Source organism: Pecten maximus, chromosome 9 (genome assembly GCF_902652985.1).
Source record: "Pecten maximus chromosome 9, xPecMax1.1, whole genome shotgun sequence".
Classification (NCBI taxonomy): Eukaryota; Metazoa; Mollusca; class Bivalvia; order Pectinida; family Pectinidae; genus Pecten; species Pecten maximus.
The window spans coordinates 32,365,667-32,392,701 of record NC_047023.1 but is presented as its reverse complement, the minus strand read 5'-3'; the positions used below and the strand labels follow the sequence as shown (position 1 = coordinate 32,392,701).

Genomic DNA, 27,035 nt, shown 5'->3' with positions numbered 1-27,035 from the left:
TTTAAAAAAATTAAACAAAAAAAAATTTTAAAAAGGGTTAATTAAACATAAAAACAAAAATTTTTTAACCCCCAAACCTAATAATTAAATTTGTTATTTCAACCATCCTAATTTTAAAAGGTTTTAAAACCTAATTTTAAAACAATTTTTTTAACCTTATTTTTTAAAATTAAGGTTATTTCAAACCATCCTAATTAAAATTAAGGTTTTTTAAACCATCCAAACAGTAAAAAAATAATGGTTTTAAACCCATCCTAATACTAAAAAACTTATTATTTCAACCATCCAATCCCTTTAAAAACTTAATGGATTTTAAAACCCCAATAAAAAAAGGTTTTTAAACCCCAAAATTAAAAAAATTTTTATTTAAACCATCCTAATCCCAAAAAATTAAGGTTTTTTAAACCCATCCAACATTTAAAAAAATTAATTTTTAAAAACCCCCCTAAAAAAGTTAATGGTTTTTTTAATCCCATACTTTTAAATTAAGGTTTTTAACCCAATACTTAAAAAATTTTTTTTTTAAACCCCCAAACAAAAAAAAATTAATGGTTATTTCAACCCCCCCAATTTTTAAAAACTTAAGGTTTTAATTAACATAAAAAAAAATTTTTATTTCCCCCCAAAAAATAAAATTTTTTTTTCCCCCCAAAAAAAAATTTTTTTAAAATTTTTAAATTTTTAAAAATTTTTTAAAAAATTAATAAGAAAATTAATTTTTTAATTAAAAAAAATTAATGTTATTTCAACACCTAAAAAAAAATAAAATTTTTCCATTATTCAATCCATCCTAATACCGTATAAAACTTAATTGGTATTGCAACCATCCTAATACCAGTTTAAAACTTAATGGTTATTTCAAACCATCCCTAATACAGTAATATAAACTTCATTGGTTATTTCAACCATCCCTTAATACAGTATAAAACTTAATGGTTATTTCAACCATCCCTAATACAGTAAACGCTTAATGGTTATTTTCAACCATCCCTAATACAATTTAAAACTTCAATGGTTATTTCACCCATCCTAATACAATTAAAGGCTTAATGGTATTTCACCATCCCTAATACAGTATAAACTTCAATGGTTATTTTCACTCATCCTAATACAGCTATAAACGCTTAACTGGTGTATTTCCCATCAGCTAATACAGTATAAACTTCATGGTATTTTCAACTATTCCTACTACCGTTAAAACTTCATGGTTATTGTAACCCCCTCCTAAACACTATAAAACTTAATGGTTATTTCAACCATCCTTATACAGTATAAAACTTAATGGTTATTTCAACCATCCTAATACCGTTTAAAACTTAATGGTTATTTCAACCATCCTAATACAGTATAAAACTTAATGGTTATTTCAACCATCCTAATACAGTATAAAACTTAATGGTTATTTCAATCATCCTAATACCGTATAAAACTTAATTGTTATTGCAACCATCCTAATACCGTTTAAAACTTAATGGTTATTTCAACCATCCTAATACAGTATAAAACTTAATGGTTATTTCAACCATCCTAATACAGTATAAAACTTAATGGTTATTTCAAACATCCTAATACAGTAAAACGCTTAATGGTTATTTCAACCATCCTAAAACAGTATAAAACTTAATGGTTATTTCAACCATCCTAATACAATATAAGGCTTAATGGTTATTTCAACCATCCTAATACAGTATAAAACTTAATGGTTATTTCAACCATCCTAATACAGTAAAACGCTTAATGGTTATTTCAACCATCCTAATACCGTATAAAACTTAATGGTTATTTCAACCATCCCAATACAGTTTAAAACTTAATGGTTATTTCAACCATCCTAATACAGTATAAAACTTAATGGTTATTTCAACCATCCTAATACCGTATAAAACTTAATTGTTATTTCAACCATCCTAATACCGTTTAAAACTTAATGGTTATTTCAACCATCCTAATACAGTATAAAACTTAATGGTTATTTCAACCATCCTAATACAGTATAAAACTTAATGGTTATTTCAACCATCCTAATACCGTATAAAACTTAATGGTTATTTCAACCATCCCAATACAGTATAAAACTTAATGGTTACTTCAACCATCCTAATACAATATAAGGCTTAATGGTTATTTCAACCATCCTAATACAATATAAGGCTTAATGGTTATTTCAACCATCCTAATACAGTATAAAACTTAATGGTTATTTCAACCATCCTAATACAATATAAAGCTTAATGGTTATTTCAACCATCCTAATACAATATAAGGCTTAACGGTTATTTCAACCATCCTAATACAGTTTAAAACTTAATAGTTATTTCAACCATCCTAATACTGTTGAAAACTTAATGGTTATTTCAACCATCCCAATACAGTTTAAAACTTAATGGTTATTTCAACCATCCTAATACAATATAAAGCTTAATGGTTATTTCAACCATCCTAATACAGTAAAACGCTTAATGGTTATTTCAACCATCCTAATACTGTTGAAAACTTAATGGTTATTTCAACCATCCTAATACAATATAAGGCTTAATGTTTATTTCAACCATCCCAATACAGTATAAAGATTAATGGTTATTTCAACCATCCTATTACAGTAAAACGCTTAATGGTTATTTCAACCATCCTAATACAGTATAAAACGTAATTGTTATTTCAACCATCCTAATACAGTAAAACGCTTAATGATTATTTCAACCATCCTAATACCGTATAAAACTAAATGGTTATTTCAACCATCCTAATACAGTAAAACGCTTAATGGTTATTTCAATCATCCTAATACAGTAAAACGCTTAATGGTTATTTCAATCATCCTAATACAGTATAAAACTTCATGGTTATTTCAACCATCCTAATACCGTTTAAAACTTCATGGTTATTTCAACCATCCTAAACACTATAAAACTTAATGGTTATTTCAACCATCCTTATACAGTATAAAACTTAATGGTTATTTCAACCATCCTAATACCGTTTAAAACTTAATGGTTATTTCAACCATCCTAATACAGTATAAAACTTAATGGTTATTTCAACCATCCTAATACAGTATAAAACTTAATGGTTATTTCAATCATCCTAATACCGTATAAAACTTAATTGTTATTTCAACCATCCTAATACCGTTTAAAACTTAATGGTTATTTCAACCATCCTAATACAGTATAAAACTTAATGGTTATTTCAACCATCCTAATACAGTATAAAACTTAATGGTTATTTCAAACATCCTAATACAGTAAAACGCTTAATGGTTATTTCAACCATCCTAAAACAGTATAAAACTTAATGGTTATTTCAACCATCCTAATACAATATAAGGCTTAATGGTTATTTCAACCATCCTAATACAGTATAAAACTTTATGGTTATTTCAACCATCCTAATACAGTAAAACGCTTAATGGTTATTTCAACCATCCTAGTACCGTATAAAACTTAACGGTTATTTCAACCATCCCAATACAGTTTAAAACTTAATGGTTATTTCAACCATCCTAATACAGTATAAAACTTAATGGTTATTTCAACCATTCTAATACCGTATAAAACTTAATTGTTATTTCAACCATCCTAATACCGTTTAAAACTTAATAGTTATTTCAACCATCCTAATACAGTATAAAACTTAATGGTTATTTCAACCATCCTAATACAGTATAAAACTTAATGGTTATTTCAACCATCCTAATACCGTATAAAACTTAATGGTTATTTCAACCATCCCAATACAGTATAAAACTTAATGGTTACTTCAACCATCCTCATACAATATAAGGCTTAATGGTTATTTCAACCATCCTAATACAATATAAGGCTTAATGGTTATTTCAACCATCCTAATACAGTATAAAACTTAATGGTTATTTCAACCATCCTAATACAGTATAAAGCTTAATGGTTATTTCAACCATCCTAATACAATATAAGGCTTAACGGTTATTTCAACCATCCTAATACAGTTTAAAACTTAATAGTTATTTCAACCATCCTAATACTGTTGAAAACTTAATGGTTATTTCAACCATCCCAATACAGTTTAAAACTTAATGGTTATTTCAACCATCCTAATACAATATAAAGCTTAATGGTTATTTCAACCATCCTAATACAGTAAAACGCTTAATGGTTATTTCAACCATCCTAATACTGTTGAAAACTTAATGGTTATTTCAACCATCCTAATACAATATAAGGCTTAATGGTTATTTCAACCATCCTAATACAGTTTAAAACTTAATGGTTATTTCAACCATCCCAATACAGTTTAAAACTTAATGGTTATTTCAACCATCCTAATACAGTATAAAGCTTAATGGTTATTTCGACCATCCTAATACAGTTTAAAACTTAATGGTTATTTCAACCATCCTAATACAGTTTAAAACTTAATGGTTATTTCAACCATCCTAATACAGTATAAAGCTTAATGGTTATTTCAACCAGATCCCAATACAGTTTAAAACTTAATGGTTATTTCAACCATCCTAATACAATATAAGGCTTAATGGTTATTTCAACCATCCTAATACAGTATTAAGCTTAATGGTTATTTCAACCATCCCAATACAGTTTAAAACTTAATGGTTATGTCAACCATCCTAATACAATATAAGGCTTAATGGTTATTTCAACCATCCGAATGCAGTATTAAGCTTAATGGTTATTTCCACCATCCCAATACAGTTTAAAACTTAATGGTTATTTCAACCATCCTAATACAATATAAGGCTTAATGGTTATTTCAACCATCCCAATACAGTAAAACGCTTAATGGTTATTTCAACCATCCTAATACAGTAAAACGCTTAATGGTTATTTCAACCATCCTAATACAGTATAAAGCTTAATGGTTATTTCAACCATCCGAATACAGTATTAAGCTTAATGGTTATTTCAACCATCCCAATACAGTTTAAAACTTAATGGTTATTTCAACCATCCTAATACAATATAAGGCTTAATGGTTATTTCAACCATCCGAATACAGTATTAAGCTTAATGGTTATTTCAACCATCCTAATACAGTTTAAAACTTAATGGTTATTTCAACCATCCCAATACAGTAAAACGCTTAATGGTTATTTCAACCATCCTAATACAATATAAAGCTTAATGGTTATTTCAACCATCCTAATATAGTATAAAACTTGATTGTTATTTCAACCATCCTAATACAATATAAGGCTTAATGGTTATTTCAACCATCCTAATACAGTTTAAAACTTAATTGTTATTTCAACCATCCCGATACAGCTTAAAACTTAATGGTTATTTCAACCATCCTATTACCGTTTAAAACTTAATGGTTATTTCAACCATCCTATTACCGTTTAAAACTTAATGGTTATTTCAACCGTCCTAATACAGTTTAAAACTTAATGGTTATTTCAACCATCCTAATACAGTTAAAACTTAATGGTTATTTCAACCATCCTAATACAGTATAAAACTTAATGGTTATTTCAACCATCCTACGGAAATGTACCAAAACATATTTCGAAGCTGAAATTCAGATCATTAACTGTATTGATGATATGACGTTACCTTATTATTGGATCACTTGTATTATATCAAATCATTTCTATAAATTGTATGATAATATTGTCAGATATAGGACACCCTTTCATAGCCTTATATGAAAACAAATAGAAAAACTCGGAATACAAACAAATTTTGATTAAAACCAATGAAACGAACGAATGCACACGTTTGATGTTTCAGTTAAAAATGCGTCAACGTCATCTTTTAATTGTAAAACAGTAGTTATTTTGTTTGAATAGTTTTTTTTATGACATACTGAGCTGTTAGCAATACACAAAAATGCAACCATGTGCAATGATTTTTAATACAAATGTCAATTCTCAAGTTTCAAATAACTTAAGGTTAGCATATACTGAAATCCAATAGAATATTAAACATAAAATTTTATTGACTGATCAGAAGGGAAAATTTAAAAAAACCCACGTAAGCTAAATAATCACGTTTCTCTGCGATCTCGTCTGATATCACGTTGCTTCATAGTCTAGGAAACGCCATTAGAAGTAGGTCTTGCTATCAGACATTATTGTTATCTAAAATCTACGATACCCTATTGACATTAGCGGGCCAAGTTCACGCAAGAGTTAATAGGTTGTCCATGGAGCATATGATACAATACGCACTACGATCAGATTAACAGTGAACAGGCGAGTCGAGGTAGATGACCTCGTACTATTGTATCGAAATTAATTCGGAATTAAAGTCACCTGAGGTCAGCGTTATAAATTGGTTATTACATGTCAACATTATAAATTGGTTATTACATTCAGTAATTTAATAACGTTACGGGTAATTACAGGAGATTGCAGGGATGGCCTAGATATGATATTGACAGTTACACCCTTGATACTTTTGGTATAGAATATATATAAAATCATAACACAATTGTCGTATTTATAGAACAGTTGCCAGTGTTCATGCTGTCGTTCCGTATTCTACACTACAAATATGGTTTACATTCTGATATTGCTATTCTAGTATCAATTTAACAAGTTACTATTTTTTCTTGCTGATGTGTCTTAATCTTGACAGCACCAGACACTTGTTACACATTTTCAACGATTGTTTCGCGTTTTTTTCTCGTGTGTGTGATCATCTAAGAATAGTGATTACTGTTTCATAACAGTGTTAGATGATTTCTAGTCTATGACGTTTGCCTTTAAAATGCTTGTAATGTCTAAATGCTTGCAAATGGTTGGACCTGTTAAGAATATGCACTCATATTTGTATTCATTTATACTTTTCCATTATGGAAAAATTATCAAGTATATTAAATTATGGTGAATCTCACTTGCTACAACGGGTGCTTTTGACGAATGTGTATCTTTGCAATCTTTTTTATTGGGAAAAACATGTGTTTTTCACGAATGTGTAAAAGGGAGATATGGTACAATGCTTTCTTTACTTGCGACATTATTTTATTCCTAAGATTTACAAAGAATGATGATTTTGACGCAGGTCAGATATTGTTCATATTTGCATTTTATAGTTTTACAATTTGGCATACATCGTCAAATTGGTAAAGGTCATACTCGTAATTAACTCAGCCTTTACTCAATCGTGGGACGATAAATATGTCACCGGCGCAAATTCCCGGGGGAAGGTCATATGGAACATGCCCACTGCCGATAAGTAGTTTATGCAGCTTAAAGTGTCTCATTCTATCATGCATTTAATGGATTCTAGTTCTGAATGCATCCCACTGCCATTATAAATGAGAGATCGGGGAATAATTTAAAAAAAAATTGGATTTACAAAATTGACAGCAACACGCAAAACTACTCTCAATACAGTATGTACAGACACTAGGAGGACATTTACGGTGGTAGGTAAATACTATAAGTTGTTATTGATTCCCAGGGTACTCCCCCTTGCTATATAGGATAATGTGTGATTTTCATCAATTGTTATGCATTAAGTCTGTATATAGACTGTCATGCTTCATTAAAATCAATTTTAGCAGTTGGCTGCAATTGCCAAAGCCCAATCAGAGATCCGTGTTGTATTTGATAAAGGTGTCATATTATCTAGATTGGTTAATTTGGCAACGGGCATTATACATGTAGCGATAAAAACACGAAACTTCACTAACTGCAACGGAAGCTAACGTTACATCATTTGTTATTGACAATATATGCTTATACTGTGTATTTCCTGACGCGATCCACAGCACAATGAAGCACATGGATTCTGATATTAAATTGTTAAATCCTTTGTTTTCAGCAAACACAAGCTTCATTTTTATTAAAAATTAACAAACATATGAACTGTGTTTTAAACCACTCAAGTTTGGGAGGATACAATACTTCTACAAAATATATACAGTAATATTTTATTGTTAACATTTAAAACAATCTTTGACTAAAATAAGTTTGCTTCAAATATCAAAACTATCATAAATTATCAAAAAGAGAACAAGTCCAACATTTCGTCCCCGATACATCATAAGCACACAGTTGTCTCCCCTGTAATTGATCCGTTCAATGCCTTTATTTAACGTTGATGTTTTATCATTGTCATATACTCTGAGTTGTGAGCTCCGGATACCACGATCATGTTTTGTAGAACGTGATGAGTAGTCCTATTCCATTGAGAACTACGACACAGTCTGGTGGAAACTTTCGCTGTGTCGATCGAAGTCTGTAAGAAAGCATGTATCAGAGAGATCATGAAGTACGTCATTACCTTCTCAGTGAATTATAACTATATAATCACACACCGCGACTATTAAAAACAGCGGCGAAAAATGGATCCAAATATACACGAACGCATCCCAATTTGATGGTTTAAAATTCACTTCGCGATTTCAAAATAAATACATAAAATAAGCATGGTCCAATTACTATAGATGGATGCAAATATCTCGTTTATATCAATATAACACAACTGTGTGTTTTTCTGAGATTTATAGACATACATTGTTACATTCAAGCTTTTGTTCGCAATCAAATCAACGCGTTATCGCTGTTACATCGACGATTGACAATCCATTTTAGTACATATCATCTATTCGTGTAATTTATCGTTGAAATGGTTTTCCGTATATTTGGTCTGGATTTCTAAAGATAGTAATTGATATGCAGTTGCATTGTTCTTCTGACAGTGTTAAAGTACATTTGAAATGGGACAACCAAATTCGTATAATCTTGATTACTATAAAATGTTTAGAATAACATTGTAAACAAAGAGTACCAATTGAGCTCTGGGTAATGGTTACCCAATGTATAGTGTAAGTGATGGCAGGAGTAATAAGACCCAATCGTATAACATGTCAGACTCTGTAAATAGTCGCATTTCTTTTGTTTATCACAAAGATGTGATGCTGCAACTTTCTATTAGATTTATGAAATTCCTCCCTCTTTTCCCGTTATGCACTACTCAATTAGCAGTAAAGTATCCATCGGAAGTTCAATTACATCCAGAATTCTACTTAGTCATACTTGCCAATGCCTTATCCAAAGAAAAAAGAGTTCGAATCGAATCTACTATTGATCATAATCTGTCACTGAAAAAACCTTTAGTTTTTCAACTTAAATACGAATATCAGTGCTATGTTGAAATAAACCCCCTTTTAACGTCCAAAAAGGAAGTCTGTATATAAAGAAAATGAGAATAGAACGGCGTAGTAATTTCTTCAACAAAACAAATGGTGGTACAAGAGCAAGAAAAATCATGTCAATTTTCATGACAATTAATTTATTATTTCCTGACCATATTCTTTTAATAAAAAAAACAGTTCTTGATCTTCTCGGCCATGCATCGGTTAAAATAAAACTTAAATTATAGTGAATAATGCACTAATTGACATACATTATGTTCCTTTATTGTTTTTTATGGTAATAATTTTGATTTGTTTCTTTTGCAGCGTCGACAACCATAACAAAGGATATATGAAAAGCTTGGCTATGGTAGAACAGAATGGAAACGTATTCTGGCCACCAATTGTACGAATGCGTAGTTCATGCAAAATGGATATCACTTATTTTCCTTTTGACGATCAAGTGTGTATACTGAAAATGGGATCGTGGGCATACGACGGATTCCAAGTTGACGTCACAAATAGAACCATGGAGGTCGATACGTCAAATTACGTAGATAACGGGGAATGGACGCTCATCGATACAAAAGTAGTCCGCAACGTTAAATATTACCCATGTTGCCCGGAGCCATTTCCGGATGTAACATTCTACATTCATTTGAGACGCCGAGTGTTATATTATGCCTTTAATGTCATAATACCGTGTATGTTGTTGTCAAGCCTTACTCTGACAGGATTTCTACTGCCACCAGACTCGGGAGAAAAAGTCACTCTTGGATTAACGGTGCTTCTGGCCTTCTCCGTCTTCATGTTACTAATTGCTGAGAATATGCCTCCGACGTCAGAATATATACCTCTCATTGGTAAGTTTATATATATCAGTTACGGTTTGATGATAATTATTTTTCATCCAATTCCATTAAACTATCTAAAACAGTATATCCTTTACCCCGTGGGTATATTATCATTGCTGAAAACGACTGTAAACGAACGCAACACTATTTCTAGAAGCAAAACATGATTAAGCTAAATAAAATCTTTGATTCAAAAAGCCCTCGATTTTTATAAGGCTGTCTTTTTAATATTTTGAGTAAAATAGAGCGGTATTTTGATGTGCGCAAATACAATACAAAGAATAATAAGTTCAACAAACTCTAATTTAAAAATAGAACCCTTCGTTTTTTGTTTTTGTTTTTTGGTGTGTTTTTTTTTTTTTGGCAAAAAGAAATTTACTGTTGAAACATGAAGGGCATGATGGATATTGTTATGTTCTACGAAACAAGAGGCGAGCGGTGCAATTAAGCTATAAACATAACCGAATGTGATACAAACTATAATGTTTACCCATGTCAGCAGTATCGACACAGTTATATCCTCAAATCCTTAAGTAGTATAACAACTTAAGTATAAAACACCAGTTTCAATAGCTATGTACACAAATTTTTTTTTTTAAATCAGTATAATAAATCAACAAGAACGATGTGATTCTGATGCCAATTTGAAACGTCCATGGCTGGGAATGTCTCTTTTATCCTCTTAATGTAATTTATATACTTGTTAAGGAGGACATTACTCCGCTAATGTATCGGTAATTGCTGATAATATGCACATGTTTATAATACAGATCGATACAACTGTCATAAAGTTAACACCAATACTCTTTTCCTCGGTATATAATATGATTTACACCATGTCGTCCTTGTTGAACGGAAAGCAAACCACTGGTGTATATATCATCCTACAACAAACTAGTATCAAACTACTCCTCAGTGAACGTTAATACGTCTGACGGTACCTACTGTCCGTCACATACACATACTGAGTCCTCAGTGAACGTTCATACGTCTGACGGTACCTACTGTCCGTCACATACTCATACTGAGTCCTCAGTGAACGTGTATACGTCTGACGGTACCTACTGTCCGTCACATACACATACTGAGTCCTCAGTGAACGTTCATACGTCTGACGGTACCTACTGTCCGTCACATACACATACTGAGTCCTCAGTGAACGTTCATACGTCTGATGGTACCTACTGTCCGTCACATACTCATACTGAGTCCCCAGTGAACGTTCATACGTCTGACGGTACCTACTGTCCGTCACATACTCATACTGAGTCCTCAGTGAACGTTTATACGTCTGACGGTACCTACTGTCCGTCACATACTCATACTGAGTCCCCAGTGAACGTTTATACGTCTGACGGTAACTACTGTACGTCACATACGCATACTGAGTCCTCAGTGAACGTTCACACGTCTGACGGTACCTACTGTCCGTCACATACTCATATTGAGTCCTCAGTGAACGTTTATACGTCTGACGGTACCTAGTGTCCGTCACATACTCATACTGAGTCCTCAGTGAACGTGTATACGTCTGACGGTACCTACTGTCCGTCACATACTCATAATGAGTCCTCAGTGAACTCTCATACGTCTGACGGTACCTACTGTCCGTCACATTCTCATACTGAGTCCTCAGTGAACGTGCATACGTCTGACGGTACCTACTGTACGTCACATACTCATACTGAGTCCTCAGTGAACGTTCTTACGTCTGACGGTACCTACTGTCCGTCACATACTCATACTGAGTCCTCAGTGAACGTCCGTACGTCTGACGGTACTTACTGTCCGTCACATACTCATACTGAGTCCTCAGTGAACGTTTATACGTCTGACGGTACCTACTGTCCGTCACATACTCATACTGAGTCCTCAGTGAACGTTTATACGTCTGACGGTACCTACTGTCCGTCACATACCCATACTGACTCCTCAGTGAACGTTCACACGTCTGACGGTATCTACTGTCCGTCACATACACATACTGAGTCCTCAGTGAACGTTTATACGTCTGACGGTACCTACTGTACGTCAACTACTGATGATGAGTCCTCAGTTAACGTTTATACGTCTGACGGTACCCACTGTCCGTCACATACACATACTGAGTCCTCAGTGAACGTTTATACGTCTGACGGTACCTACTGTCCGTCACATACTCATACTGAGTCCTCAGTGAACGTTCATACGTCTGACGGTACCTACTGTCCGTCACATACTCATACTGAGTCCCCAGTGAACGTTTATACGTCTGATGGTACCTACTGTCCGTCACATACTCATACTGAGTCCTCAGTGAACGTTAATACGTCTGACGGTACCTACTGTACGTCACATTCTCATACTGAGTCCTCAGTGAACGTCCGTACGTCTGACGGTACCTACTGTCCGTCACATACTCATACTGAGTCCTCAGTGAACGTTTATACGTCTGACGGTACCTACTGTACGTCACATACACATACTCTGTCCTCAGTGAACGTTTATACGTCTGACGGTAACTACTGTACGTCACATACACATACTGAGTCCTCAGTGAACGTTTATACGTCTGACGATACCTACTGTCCGTCACATACTCATACTGAGTCCTCAGTGAACGTTTATACGTCTGACGGTACCTACTGTACGTCACATACACATACTCTGTCCTCAGTGAACGTTTATACGTCTGACGGTACCTACTGTCCGTCACATACTCATACTGAGTCCTCAGTGAACGTTTATACGTCTGACGGTACCTACTGTACGTCACATACACATACTCTGTCCTCAGTGAACGTTTATACGTCTGACGGTACCTACTGTCCGTCACATACTCATACTGAGTCCTCAGTGAACGTTTATACGTCTGACGGTAACTACTGTACGTCACATACACATACTGAGTCCTCAGTGAACGTTTATACGTCTGACGATACCTACTGTCCGTCACATACTCATACTGAGTCCTCAGTGAACGTTTATACGTCTGACGGTACCTACTGTACGTCACATACACATACTCTGTCCTCAGTGAACGTTTATACGTCTGACGGTACCTACTGTCCGTCACATACTCATACTGAGTCCTCAGTGAACGTTTATACGTCTGACGGTACCTACTGTACGTCACATACACATACTCTGTCCTCAGTGAACGTTTATACGTCTGACGGTACCTACTGTCCGTCACATACTCATACTGAGTCCCCAGTGAACGTTTATACGTCTGACGGTACCTACTGTCCGTCACATACTCATACTGAGTCCTCAGTGAACGTTTATACGTCTGACGGTACCTACTGTCCGTCACATACTCATACTGAGTCCTCAGTGAACGTTCATACGTCTGACGGTACCTACTGTCCGTCACATACTCATACTGAGTCCCCAGTGAACGTTTATACGTCTGATGGTACCTACTGTCCGTCACATACTCATACTGAGTCCTCAGTGAACGTTAATACGTCTGACGGTACCTACTGTACGTCACATTCTCATACTGAGTCCTCAGTGAACGTCCGTACGTCTGACGGTACCTACTGTCCGTCACATACTCATACTGAGTCCTCAGTGAACGTTTATACGTCTGACGGTACCTACTGTACGTCACATACACATACTCTGTCCTCAGTGAACGTTTATACGTCTGACGGTAACTACTGTACGTCACATACACATACTGAGTCCTCAGTGAACGTTTATACGTCTGACGGTACCTACTGTCCGTCACATACTCATACTGAGTCCTCAGTGAACGTTTATACGTCTGACGGTACCTACTGTACGTCACATACACATACTCTGTCCTCAGTGAACGTTTATACGTCTGACGGTACCTACTGTCCGTCACATACTCATACTGAGTCCTCAGTGAACGTTTATACGTCTGACGGTACCTACTGTCCGTCACATACTCATACTGAGTCCCCAGTGAACGTTTATACGTCTGACGGTACCTACTGTCCGTCACATACTCATACTGAGTCCTCAGTGAACGTTTATACGTCTGACGGTACCTACTGTCCGTCACATACTCATACTGAGTCCTCAGTGAACGTTCATACGTCTGACGGTACCTACTGTCCGTCACATACTCATACTGAGTCCCCAGTGAACGTTTATACGTCTGATGGTACCTACTGTCCGTCACATACTCATACTGAGTCCTCAGTGAACGTTAATACGTCTGACGGTACCTACTGTACGTCACATTCTCATACTGAGTCCTCAGTGAACGTCCGTACGTCTGACGGTACCTACTGTCCGTCACATACTCATACTGAGTCCTCAGTGAACGTTTATACGTCTGACGGTACCTACTGTACGTCACATACACATACTCTGTCCTCAGTGAACGTTCATACGTCTGACGGTACCTACTGTACGTCACATACTCATACTGAGTCCTCCGTGAACGTTCATACGTCTGACAGTACCTACTGTACGTCACATACTCATACTGAGTCCTCAGTGAACGTTCACACGTCTGACGGTACCTACTGTACGTCAACTACTGATGATGAGTCCTCAGTTAACGTTTATACGTCTGACGGTACCCACTGTCCGTCACATACTGATACTGAGTCCTCAGTGAACGTTCTTACGTCTGACGGTACCTACTGTACGTCACATACTGATACTGAGTCCTCAGTGAACGTTAATACGTCTGACGGTACCTACTGTCCCTCACATTCTCATACTGAGTCCTCCTGGAACGTTTATACGTCTGACGGTACCTACTGTCCGTCACATACTCATACTGAGTCCCCAGTGAACGTTCATACGTCTGACGGTACCTACTGTCCGTCACATACTCATACTGAGTCCCCAGTGAACGTTCATACGTCTGACGGTACCTACTGTCCGTCACATACTCATACTGAGTCCCCAGTGAACGTTCATACGTCTGACGGTACCTACTGTCCGTCACATACTCATACTGAGTCCTCAGTGAACGTTCATACGTCTGACGGTACCTACTGTCCGTCACATACTCATACTGAGTCCCCAGTGAACGTTCATACGTCTGACGGTACCTACTGTCCGTCACATACTCATACTGAGTCCTCAGTGAACGTTGATACGTCTGACGGTACCTACTGTCCGTCACATACTCATACTGAGTCCCCAGTGAACGTTCATACGTCTGATGGTACCTACTGTCCGTCACATACTCATACTGAGTCCTCAGTGAACGTTTATACGTCTGACGGTACCTACTGTACGTCACATACTTACTCAGTCCTCAGTGAACGTTTATACGTCTGACGGTAACTACTGTACGTCACATACGCATACTGAGTCCTCAGTGAACGTTCACACGTCTGACGGTACCTACTGTCCGTCACATACTCATATTGAGTCCTCAGTGAACGTTTATACGTCTGACGGTACCTAGTGTCCGTCACATACTCATACTGAGTCCTCAGTGAACGTGTATACGTCTGACGGTACCTACTGTCCGTCACATACTCATAATGAGTCCTCAGTGAACTCTCATACGTCTGACGGTACCTACTGTCCGTCACATTCTCATACTGAGTCCTCAGTGAACGTGCATACGTCTGACGGTACCTACTGTACGTCACATACTCATACTGAGTCCTCAGTGAACGTTCTTACGTCTGACGGTACCTACTGTCCGTCACATACTCATACTGAGTCCTCAGTGAACCTTCACACGTCTGACGGTATCTACTGTCCGTCACATACACATACTGAGTCCTCAGTGAACGTTTATACGTCTGACGGTACCTACTGTACGTCAACTACTGATGATGAGTCCTCAGTTAACGTTTATACGTCTGACGGTACCCACTGTCCGTCACATACTGATACTGAGTCCTCAGTGAACGTTCTTACGTCTGACGGTACCTACTGTACGTCACATACTGATACTGAGTCCTCAGTGAACGTTAATACGTCTGACGGTACCTACTGTCCCTCACATTCTCATACTGAGTCCTCCTGGAACGTTTATACGTCTGACGGTACCTACTGTCCGTCACATACTCATACTGAGTCCCCAGTGAACGTTCATACGTCTGACGGTACCTACTGTCCGTCACATACTCATACTGAGTCCCCAGTGAACATTCATACGTCTGATGGTACCTACTGTCCGTCACATACTCATACTGAGTCCTCAGTGAACGTGCATACGTCTGACGGTACCTACTGTACGTCACATACTCATACTGAGTCCTCAGTGAACGTTCTTACGTCTGACGGTACCTACTGTCCGTCACATACTCATACTGAGTCCTCAGTGAACGTTGATACGTCTGATGGTACCTACTGTCCGTCACATACTCATACTGAGTCCTCAGTGAACGTTCATACGTCTGACGGTACCTACTGTCCGTCACATACTCATACTGAGTCCCCAGTGAACGTTGATACGTCTGACGGTACCTACTGTCCGTCAAATACTCATACTGAGTCCTCAGTGAACGTTTATACGTCTGACGGTACCTACTGTCCGTCAAATACTCATACTGAGTCCTCAGTGAACGTTTATACGTCTGACGGTACCTACTGTACGTCACATACTCATACTGAGTCCTCCGTGAACGTTCATACGTCTGACAGTACCTACTGTACGTCACATACTCATACTGAGTCCCCAGTGAACGTTCATACGTCTGACGGTACCTACTGTCCGTCACATACTCATACTGAGTCCCCAGTGAACGTTCATACGTCTGACGGTACCTACTGTCCGTCACATACTCATACTGAGTCCCCAGTGAACGTTCATACGTCTGACGGTACCTACTGTCCGTCACATACTCATACTGAGTCCCCAGTGAACGTTCATACGTCTGATGGTACCTACTGTCCGTCACATACTCATACTGAGTCCTCAGTGAACGTTGATACGTCTGATGGTACCTACTGTCCGTCACATACTCATACTGAGTCCTCAGTGAACGTTCATACGTCTGACGGTACCTACTGTCCGTCACATACTCATACTGAGTCCCCAGTGAACGTTCATACGTCTGACGGTACCTACTGTCCGTCACATACTCATACTGAGTCCTCAGTGAACGTTGATACGTCTGACGGTACCTACTGTCCGTCACATACTCATACTGAGTCCCCAGTGAACGTTCATACGTCTGATGGTACCTACTGTCCGTCACATACTCATACTGAGTCCTCAGTGAACGTTTATACGTCTGACGGTACCTACTGTACGTCACATACTTACTCAGTCCTCAGTGAACGTTGATACGTCTGACGGTACCTACTGTCCGACACATACTCATACTGAGTCCTCAGTGAACGTTGATACGTCTGACGGTACCTACTGTACGTCACATACTCATACTGAGTCCTCAGTGAACGTTTATACGTCTGACGGTACCTACTGTACGTCACATACTCATACTGAGTCCTCAGTGAACGTTAATACGTCTGACGGTACCTACTGTCCGACACATACTCATACTGAGTCCTCAGTGAACGTTCTTACGTCTGACGGTACCTACTGTCCGTCACATACTCATACTGAGTTCTCAGTGAACGTTCATACCTCTGACGGTACCTACTGTACGTCACATACTCATACTGAGTCCTTAGTGAACGTTTATACGTCTGATGGTACCTACTGTACGTCACATACTCATACTGAGTCCTTAGTGAACGTTTATACGTCTGATGGTACCTACTGTACGTCACATACTCATACTGAGTCCTCAGTGAACGTTCTTACGTCTGACGGTACCTACTGTCCGTCACATACTCATACTGAGTCCTCAGTGAACGTTCTTACGTCTGACGGTACCTACTGTCCGTCACATACTCATACTGAGTCCTCAGTGAACGTTCATACGTCTGACGGTACCTACTGTCCGTCACATACTCATACTGAGTCCCCAGTGAACGTTGATACGTCTGACGGTACCTACTGTCCGTCAAATACTCATACTGAGTCCTCAGTGAACGTTTATACGTCTGACGGTACCTACTGTCCGTCAAATACTCATACTGAGTCCTCAGTGAACGTTTATACGTCTGACGGTACCTACTGTACGTCACATACTCATACTGAGTCCTCCGTGAACGTTCATACGTCTGACAGTACCTACTGTACGTCACATACTCATACTGAGTCCTCAGTGAACGTTCACACGTCTGACGGTACCTACTGTACGTCAACTACTGATGATGAGTCCTCAGTTAACGTTTATACGTCTGACGGTACCCACTGTCCGTCACATACTGATACTGAGTCCTCAGTGAACGTTCTTACGTCTGACGGTACCTACTGTACGTCACATACTGATACTGAGTCCTCAGTGAACGTTAATACGTCTGACGGTACCTACTGTCCCTCACATTCTCATACTGAGTCCTCCTGGAACGTTGATACGTCTGACGGTACCTACTGTCCGTCACATACTCATACTGAGTCCCCAGTGAACGTTCATACGTCTGACGGTACCTACTGTCCGTCACATACTCATACTGAGTCCCCAGTGAACGTTCATACGTCTGACGGTACCTACTGTCCGTCACATACTCATACTGAGTCCCCAGTGAACGTTCATACGTCTGATGGTACCTACTGTCCGTCACATACTCATACTGAGTCCTCAGTGAACGTTGATACGTCTGATGGTACCTACTGTCCGTCACATACTCATACTGAGTCCTCAGTGAACGTTCATACGTCTGACGGTACCTACTGTCCGTCACATACTCATACTGAGTCCCCAGTGAACGTTCATACGTCTGACGGTACCTACTGTCCGTCACATACTCATACTGAGTCCTCAGTGAACGTTGATACGTCTGACGGTACCTACTGTCCGTCACATACTCATACTGAGTCCCCAGTGAACGTTCATACGTCTGATGGTACCTACTGTCCGTCACATACTCATACTGAGTCCTCAGTGAACGTTTATACGTCTGACGGTACCTACTGTACGTCACATACTTACTCAGTCCTCAGTGAACGTTGATACGTCTGACGGTACCTACTGTCCGACACATACTCATACTGAGTCCTCAGTGAACGTTGATACGTCTGACGGTACCTACTGTACGTCACATACTCATACTGAGTCCCCAGTGAACGTTTATACGTCTGACGGTACCTACTGTACGTCACATACTCATACTGAGTCCTCAGTGAACGTTTATACGTCTGACGGTACCTACTGTCCGTCAAATACTCATACTGAGTCCTCAGTGAACGTTAATACGTCTGACGGTACCTACTGTCCGACACATACTCATACTGAGTCCTCAGTGAACGTTCTTACGTCTGACGGTACCTACTGTCCGTCACATACTCATACTGAGTTCTCAGTGAACGTTCATACCTCTGACGGTACCTACTGTACGTCACATACTCATACTGAGTCCTTAGTGAACGTTTATACGTCTGATGGTACCTACTGTACGTCACATACTCATACTGAGTCCTTAGTGAACGTTTATACGTCTGATGGTACCTACTGTACGTCACATACTCATACTGAGTCCTCAGTGAACGTTCTTACGTCTGACGGTACCTACTGTCCGTCACATACTCATACTGAGTCCTCAGTGAACGTTCTTACGTCTGACGGTACCTACTGTCCGTCACATACTCATACTGAGTCCTCAGTGAACGTTCTTACGTCTGACGGTACCTACTGTCCGTCACATACTCATACTGAGTTCTCAGTGAACGTTCATACCTCTGACGGTACCTACTGTACGTCACATACTCATACTGAGTCCTTAGTGAACGTTTATACGTCTGATGGTACCTACTGTACGTCACATACTCATACTGAGTCCTCAGTGAACGTTTATACGTCTGACGGTACCTACTGTCCGTCACATACTCATACTGAGTCCCCAGTGAACGTTTAAACGTCTGACGGTACCTACTGTCCGTCACATACTCATACTGAGTCCCCAGTGAACGTTCATACGTCTGATGGTACCTACTGTCCGTCACATACTCATACTGAGTCCCCAGTGAACGTTCACACGTCTGACGGTACCTACTGTCCGTCACATACTCATAATGAGTCCCCAGTGAACGTTCACACGTCTGACGGTACCTACTGTCCGTCACATACTCATACTGAGTCCTCAGTGAACGTTGATACGTCTGACGGTACCTACTGTCCGTCACATACTCATACTGAGTTCTCAGTGAACGTTCATACCTCTGACGGTACCTACTGTCCGTCACATACTCATACTGAGTCCTCAGTGAACGTTCTTACGTCTGACGGTACCGACTATCCGTCACATACTCATACTGAGTCCTCAGTGACGATCATACGTCTGACGTTACCTACTGTCCGTCACATACTCATACTGAGTCCTCAGTGAACGTTTATACGTCTGATGGTACCTACTGTACGTCACATACTCATACTCAGTCATCAGTGAACGTTCATACGTCTGACGGTACCTACTGTCCGTCAAATACTCATACTGAGTCCTCAGTGAACGTTTATACGTCTGACGGTACCTACTGTACGTCACATACTCATACTCAGTCATCAGTGAACGTTCATACGTCTGACGGTGCCTACTGTCCGTCACATACTCATACTGAGTCCTCAGTGAACGTTTATACGGCTGACGGTACCTACTGTCCGTCACATACTCATACTGAGTCCTCAGTGAACGTTCATACGTCTGACGGTACCTACTGTCCGTCACATATACATACTGAGTCCTCAGTGAACGTTTATACGTCTGATGGTACCTACTGTCCGTCACATACTCATACTGAGTCCTCAGTGAACGTTCATACGTCTGATGGTACCTACTGTCCGTCACATACTCATACTGAGTCCTCAGTGAACGTTCTTACGTCTGACGGTACCTACTGTCCGTCACATACTCATACTGAGTCCTCAGTGAACGTTTATACGTCTGACGGTACCTACTGTCCGTCACATACTCATACTGAGTCCTCAGTGAACGTTTATACGTCTGACGGTACCTACTGTCCGTCACATACTCATACTGAGTCCTCAGTGAACGTTTATACGTCTGACGGTACCTACTGTCCGTCACATACTCATACTGAGTCCTCAGTGAACGTTTATACGTCTGACGGTACCTACTGTCCGTCACATACTCATACTGAGTCCCCAGTGAACGTTTATACGTCTGACGGTACCTACTGTCCGTCACATACTCATACTGAGTCCCCAGTGAACGTTCATACGTCTGATGGTACCTACTGTCCGTCACATACTCATACTGAGTCCCCAGTGAACGTTCACACGTCTGATGGTACCTACTGTCCGTCACATACTCATACTGAGTCCTCAGTGAACGTGTATACGTGTAACGGTACCTACTGTACGTCACATACTCATACTGAGTCCTCAGTGAACGTTCATACGTCTGACGGTACCTACTGTACGTCACATACTCATACTGAGTCCTCAGTGAACGTTTATACGTCTGACGGTACCTACTGTCCGTCACATACTCATACTGAGTCCTCAGTGAACGTGCATACGTCTGACGGTACCTACTGTCCGTCACATACTCATACTGAGTCCTCAGTGAACGTTCATACGTCTGACGGTGCCTACTGTCCGTCACATACTCATACTGAGTCCTCAGTGAACGTTCATACGTCTGACGGTACCTACTGTCCGTCACATACTCATACTGAGTCCTCAGTGAACGTTCATACGTCTGACGGTACCTACTGTCCGTCACATACTCATAATGAGTCCCCAGTGAACGTTCATACGTCTGACGGTACCTACTGTCCGTCACATACTCATACCGAGTCCTCAGTTAACGTTTATACGTCTGACGGTACCTACTGTCCGTCACATACTCATACTGAGTCCTCAGTGAACGTTCTTACGTCTGACGGTACCTACTGTACGTCACATACTGATACTGAGTCCTCAGTGAACGTTCATACGTCTGATGGTACCTACTGTCCGTCACATACTCATACTCAGTCATCAGTGAACGTTTATACGTCTGACGGTACCTACTGTCCGTCACATACTCATACTGAGTCCTCAGTGAACGTTCTTACGTCTGACGGTACCTACTGTCCGTCACATACTCATACTGAGTCCTCAGTGAACGGCCATACGTCTGACGGTACCTACTGTCCGTCACATACTCATACTGAGTCCTCAGTGTACGTTAATACGTCTGACGGTACCTACTGTCCGTCACATACTCATACTGAGTCCTCAGTGAACGTTCTTACGTCTGACGGTACCTACTGTCCGTCACATACTCATACTGTGTCCTCAGTGAACGTTCATACGTCTGACGGTACCTACTGTCCGTCACATACTCATACTGAGTCCTCAGTGAACGTTTATACGTCTGACGGTACCTACTGTACGTCACATACTCATACTGAGTCCTCAGTGAACGTTCATACGTCTGATGGTACCTACTGTCCGTCACATACTCATACTGTGTCCTCAGTGAACGTTCATACGTCTGACGATACCTACTGTCCGTCACATACTCATACTGAGTCCTCAGTGAACGTTCATACGTCTGATGGTACCTACTGTCCGTCACATACTCATACTGAGTCCTCAGTGAACGTTCATACGTCTGACGATACCTACTGTCCGTCACATACTCATACTGAGTCCTCAGTGAACGTTCATACGTCTGATGGTACCTACTGTCCGTCACATACTCATACTGAGTCCTCAGTGAACGTTCATACGTCTGATGGTACCTACTGTCCGTCACATACTCATACTGTGTCCTCAGTGAACGTTCATACGTCTGACGATACCTACTGTCCGTCACATACTCATACTGAGTCCTCAGTGAACGTTCATACGTCTGATGGTACCTACTGTCCGTCACATACTCATACTGAGTCCTCAGTGAACGTTTATACGTCTGACGGTACCTACTGTCCGTCACATACTCATACTGAGTCCTCCTGGAACGTTTATACGTCTGACGGTACCTACTGTACGTCACATTCTCATACTGAGTCCCCAGTGAACGTTTATACGTCTGACGGTACCTACTGTCCGTCACATACTCATACTGAGTCCCCAGTGAACGTTTATACGTCTGACGGTACCTACTGTCCGTCACATACTCATACTGAGTCCTCAGTGAACGTTAATACGTCTGACGGTACCTACTGTACGTCACATACTCATACTGAGTCCTCAGTGAACGGCCATACGTCTGATGGTACCTACTAACCGACAACATGTCGTGTATGTTGTACGACAGAGTTGGTTAGTTTTATTAATGGTTTATTTGTTGCTTTTTCAAGTCTTAACAGTTTAGTTTGTATTTTGAATGGAAATGCTATAAAAGATTGACTGAAGCGGCTGATGTTGAAGAGTCAGTAGTGTGGTTGATTTCTATGAGGTATATCCGATCGACATGGTTGATACTGTAGTTGTTATTTAAAGAAATCACGTGGCCTGTATTCCTGAAGGTGCGATTGCAAGGTCCCTGTTCTGATAAGACTTTAATATAATCAGCCTCGTATGAAAACAAACGAAAATAAGATTTGAGTTTTCAGGCAAAGCTACTAAAAACAAAAACAAACCTTGAATTGTTAGTGTCTGTATATATTTTCTTTCAAAGTTAGATGTGGATCGTCCTCGCTACAGCTAAGGTTATATGATTACGGCATCAGGTTTGCTGATGGACGCTTTTGTAGTCCGACAACACTGAAATATCAGCTTTGTATCAAGAGTTGCATTTTCATTATGATAATAGTTTTACGTTGCCACACTTAAAAACTATCAAATGACATCATCATCATATTGTGTATTTGTCTCTTTAGGGTTAACGCGTTGATATACTATACATAAGCAATGTGTATAACTAACAGATCATATGCCACACACGTTCAATACCGTTATTGGTTTCTATCGCATTCACATAATGTATGGAATGACTGCTTTAACGTATGGTCTTGTCAGTAACTCTGCCCCTGACAGAATAATCAACTGGACTAGATTCCTACCAAATATCTAGATTAAATAGAATAGTTTGGCCTTCAGACATATTGCCTATCAATAGGTATTATCACGTAGAAAAAGAAGATTGCGACACGGGATCGTATATCCGGTGTATTAAATAAAAATCCCTTGGTATTAAATTACTTACTTGTGAGGGTATCGGCTTCTGGCCTTTAGCTCCCCAAAGGAAATCGTAAACATACTGGGTGATTCCAATATAGTGCAGTTGATTATTTCTTTTGATGGAATATTGATAGCTTAAAACATGAAAACCCTGACAAATTTTGTTTTTGTTTTTATTTTTTTATTTTTTGTTTTGTTTTTTTGTAACATTTTATACAGTCTATCTACAAGGTCGATAACAAACAAATACATTAATTAATGCAACCCTTTCCAAGCTGATACAGTAGATAACCACTGGGTACCTCATAATCTTTTTATACATAAGGGTGATATTCATACTGATCAAACGTAGCGGTGACCATAAATTCCAACGTTATGACGAAGGTGTCTTATACTATCAGTGTTGACCTACATTCTTTGGATCACTGTGACAGCCACATGATGTGTGGGCGTTTACCCTTCTGCAACATATGATGGCATCTTTAGGCGTACCTCAAGGTGGTCATTGTGTCTAGCTTTTGTAGTTTTATTTATTTGTTTATTTTATTATTCGTTTAAATGTTTATCCACGGTTTGTTCCGATATTTTCATTGTGTGTGAACGTTACGGATACTTAGTTCCATAGGGTAAGACAGCCTAGTTGGGAGAGGAAATATGTTTTTCCTGCAGAGGGAACACTGTTATATATAGAACGGATGTACATCAATACAATTACTGAATATTTATGACAAAGCCATTAGATAGCAACAGAGATCATATACGTGATTTGCCAGAAGCAATCAACACCATTCAAGAATACATTTAGAAAGCACATTACATTCATACAATATTTATGCTTCTTCTTAAGGATAAAATGTTGCTTGGCTCGTGTGATAATGTCAGTATTGCGTTTGAAATGATCAGTACCCAAAGGTCTATAGACTTGCCACCAGTTCTTTTTGTTAAGAATTGTCAAGCTAAATTCTAATACTAGATTATCTGCCCCTAGTTTGAAACTTAGAATCAGACATATCCTAGGGACCAAAATCATAAACCTCAATTTTATTTATAATTTTAATATTCTAGAGACAGGGTCCAGTCTACATGGCCTCAACAGGTGATATTTTCAATGACCTTTATACTATGCAATATAACAAAAATTGTCAGGAAGAAAGTTTACTGTTTTTACAAATTGAAGTGAACAATTAAAACAATGAGACAAAAAAAGAGCAAAGGGACTAATTTAGAAAATGTATCCGGACTGACGCTTCAAATTTCCAAGGTAATGTTAATGTTTGAAATTTAGTATTTTACTTATCATACAATAACGTATCCGGAACTGCTCAGCGCATTCTCTTTTACTTTAGACACGATCACAAGGGTCGTTAAAGACTTTCTAATAATAGGATCACATTCTCCTCTCTGCCAATGTCAGGTAAAATTGATGTTATCCTTGTTGATATCCAATTCTGTATACAAACAAACAGAACTAAATAAAGTACTTTATACTCTATAGTCTTTCACGACCCTTGTGATCCTGTACAAAAGTAAGAGGGAATGCGATGAGTATATACAGCATTTGTACATATGGTTCTGAAATTATAAGCCATAATAACTGAAATAAAGTAGAAAGTTGTCTACGGTATAGCATCTAATGTATGGTGTGAACTCAAATTCACGATATTGGTGTTTAACAAGTAATAAGGACATTCAATAGAAACAATTGAGTTAAAATACTAGACTGTTACTTATCTATATGGGATACCCACGAAAGCGAATCAAAAACTAAATAGCTGGAAACCGCGAAAGAAAAAACCCATGAATATTTCATGTTATACAGTATATTTGAAAGGGCTATTAAACAGATGTTGATCATCTTCCGTTGAGGTACTGAATTGGTTTATTCACGAGAAATCATATGTTTAAACTACTCTTTTATATATATATTTATTAACGTTAATTCTGCTAATACGTGTCCAGATTTTACAAGAACTATCGTCTCTTACATAGTGTGGATATACGTTTGGTACTCCTAGTGTTTTCTGTGAATTAAAATTAATTTACAGCGTTCTGTAGAATCATTAATCATATTATAACTCGCTCATGTCCATCGGGAGAACAGTGCTATCAATTATTTATTAGAAATCTGACAGGAAAAGACAAGCATTAAATTCTTATTTTTATTTTAACGTTAGATATTGATTTCACAAGTCAGCAGGGCTCCGGTTTCTTTCTGCTGCCATCGCAATCTGTATTCAGTCTCTGATCTTTGTTTTGAAATATGGATTTGCTAATAAAATATGAATGCTCTTTTTTTAAACGTTTAAACGTTTTCTGATTTTTTTTCACTATGAGATGCTGTCTGTCTATTAAGAAGGGGTCCATAATGTGTTCCAGTCTGAAAACGATCAGAATTATACCATTGTTATATTTAAACAAAGCATTGCCATACAGAACTCGTGTTAAGCTTAACATACTAAACCACCTTCAGCCTATCAGATGCAAGTGAACGATATATGTCTGACAACAAACATCATTGTCCTTAAAGTTTCTTACGATTTACATAAAATGCACTAATAGTCTTGAATGGTATGTGAACGGTATTGTATTGAGGATGGTTTTACAGTAACATATTTTTTCTAACTTTGCTTAGTCATTTTTTTCCAGATAGCCATGTATAAAATCGCAATAGGTATACAGGATCTACATAACCAAATTCGATAGGAATATGTAATAATATCGGAACGGGAGCGTAGATCAAGCTATGATTTTGATCATATTTAACTATTTTTCTCGAAAACAATACTTAATAAGACGCGAAATGTTAATTTCTGTAACCTTGTACGCTTATACGAACTGTTCAAACAATTGTGACATGTCCATCAACAATATGTTGGACGTGCTGGATATCTTTTTCGGCTGAAAACTTCAGGTTAACAAAAACAAACATCATAAAACCAATCAAAGATTGTCTGGTAAACCAATAGAACATCACGAAAACAGAACCTTCATGATCTCAATGAATGGGCCCCTTATACTA

At 38.5% G+C, this 27,035-nt stretch overlaps 1 protein-coding gene across 1 annotated transcript in view; it reads left to right on the top strand.

Moving 5' to 3' along the window:
- LOC117334951 (acetylcholine receptor subunit alpha-type acr-16-like) overlaps window positions 1-27,035 on the top strand; it is a 37,684-nt gene that overhangs the window by 6,445 nt on the left and 4,204 nt on the right. The window contains exon 3 of the mRNA XM_033894815.1: window positions 9,412-9,947. Coding sequence (XP_033750706.1) covers window positions 9,412-9,947 — 536 coding nt within the window. The remainder of the gene's footprint in view (window positions 1-9,411; window positions 9,948-27,035) is intronic.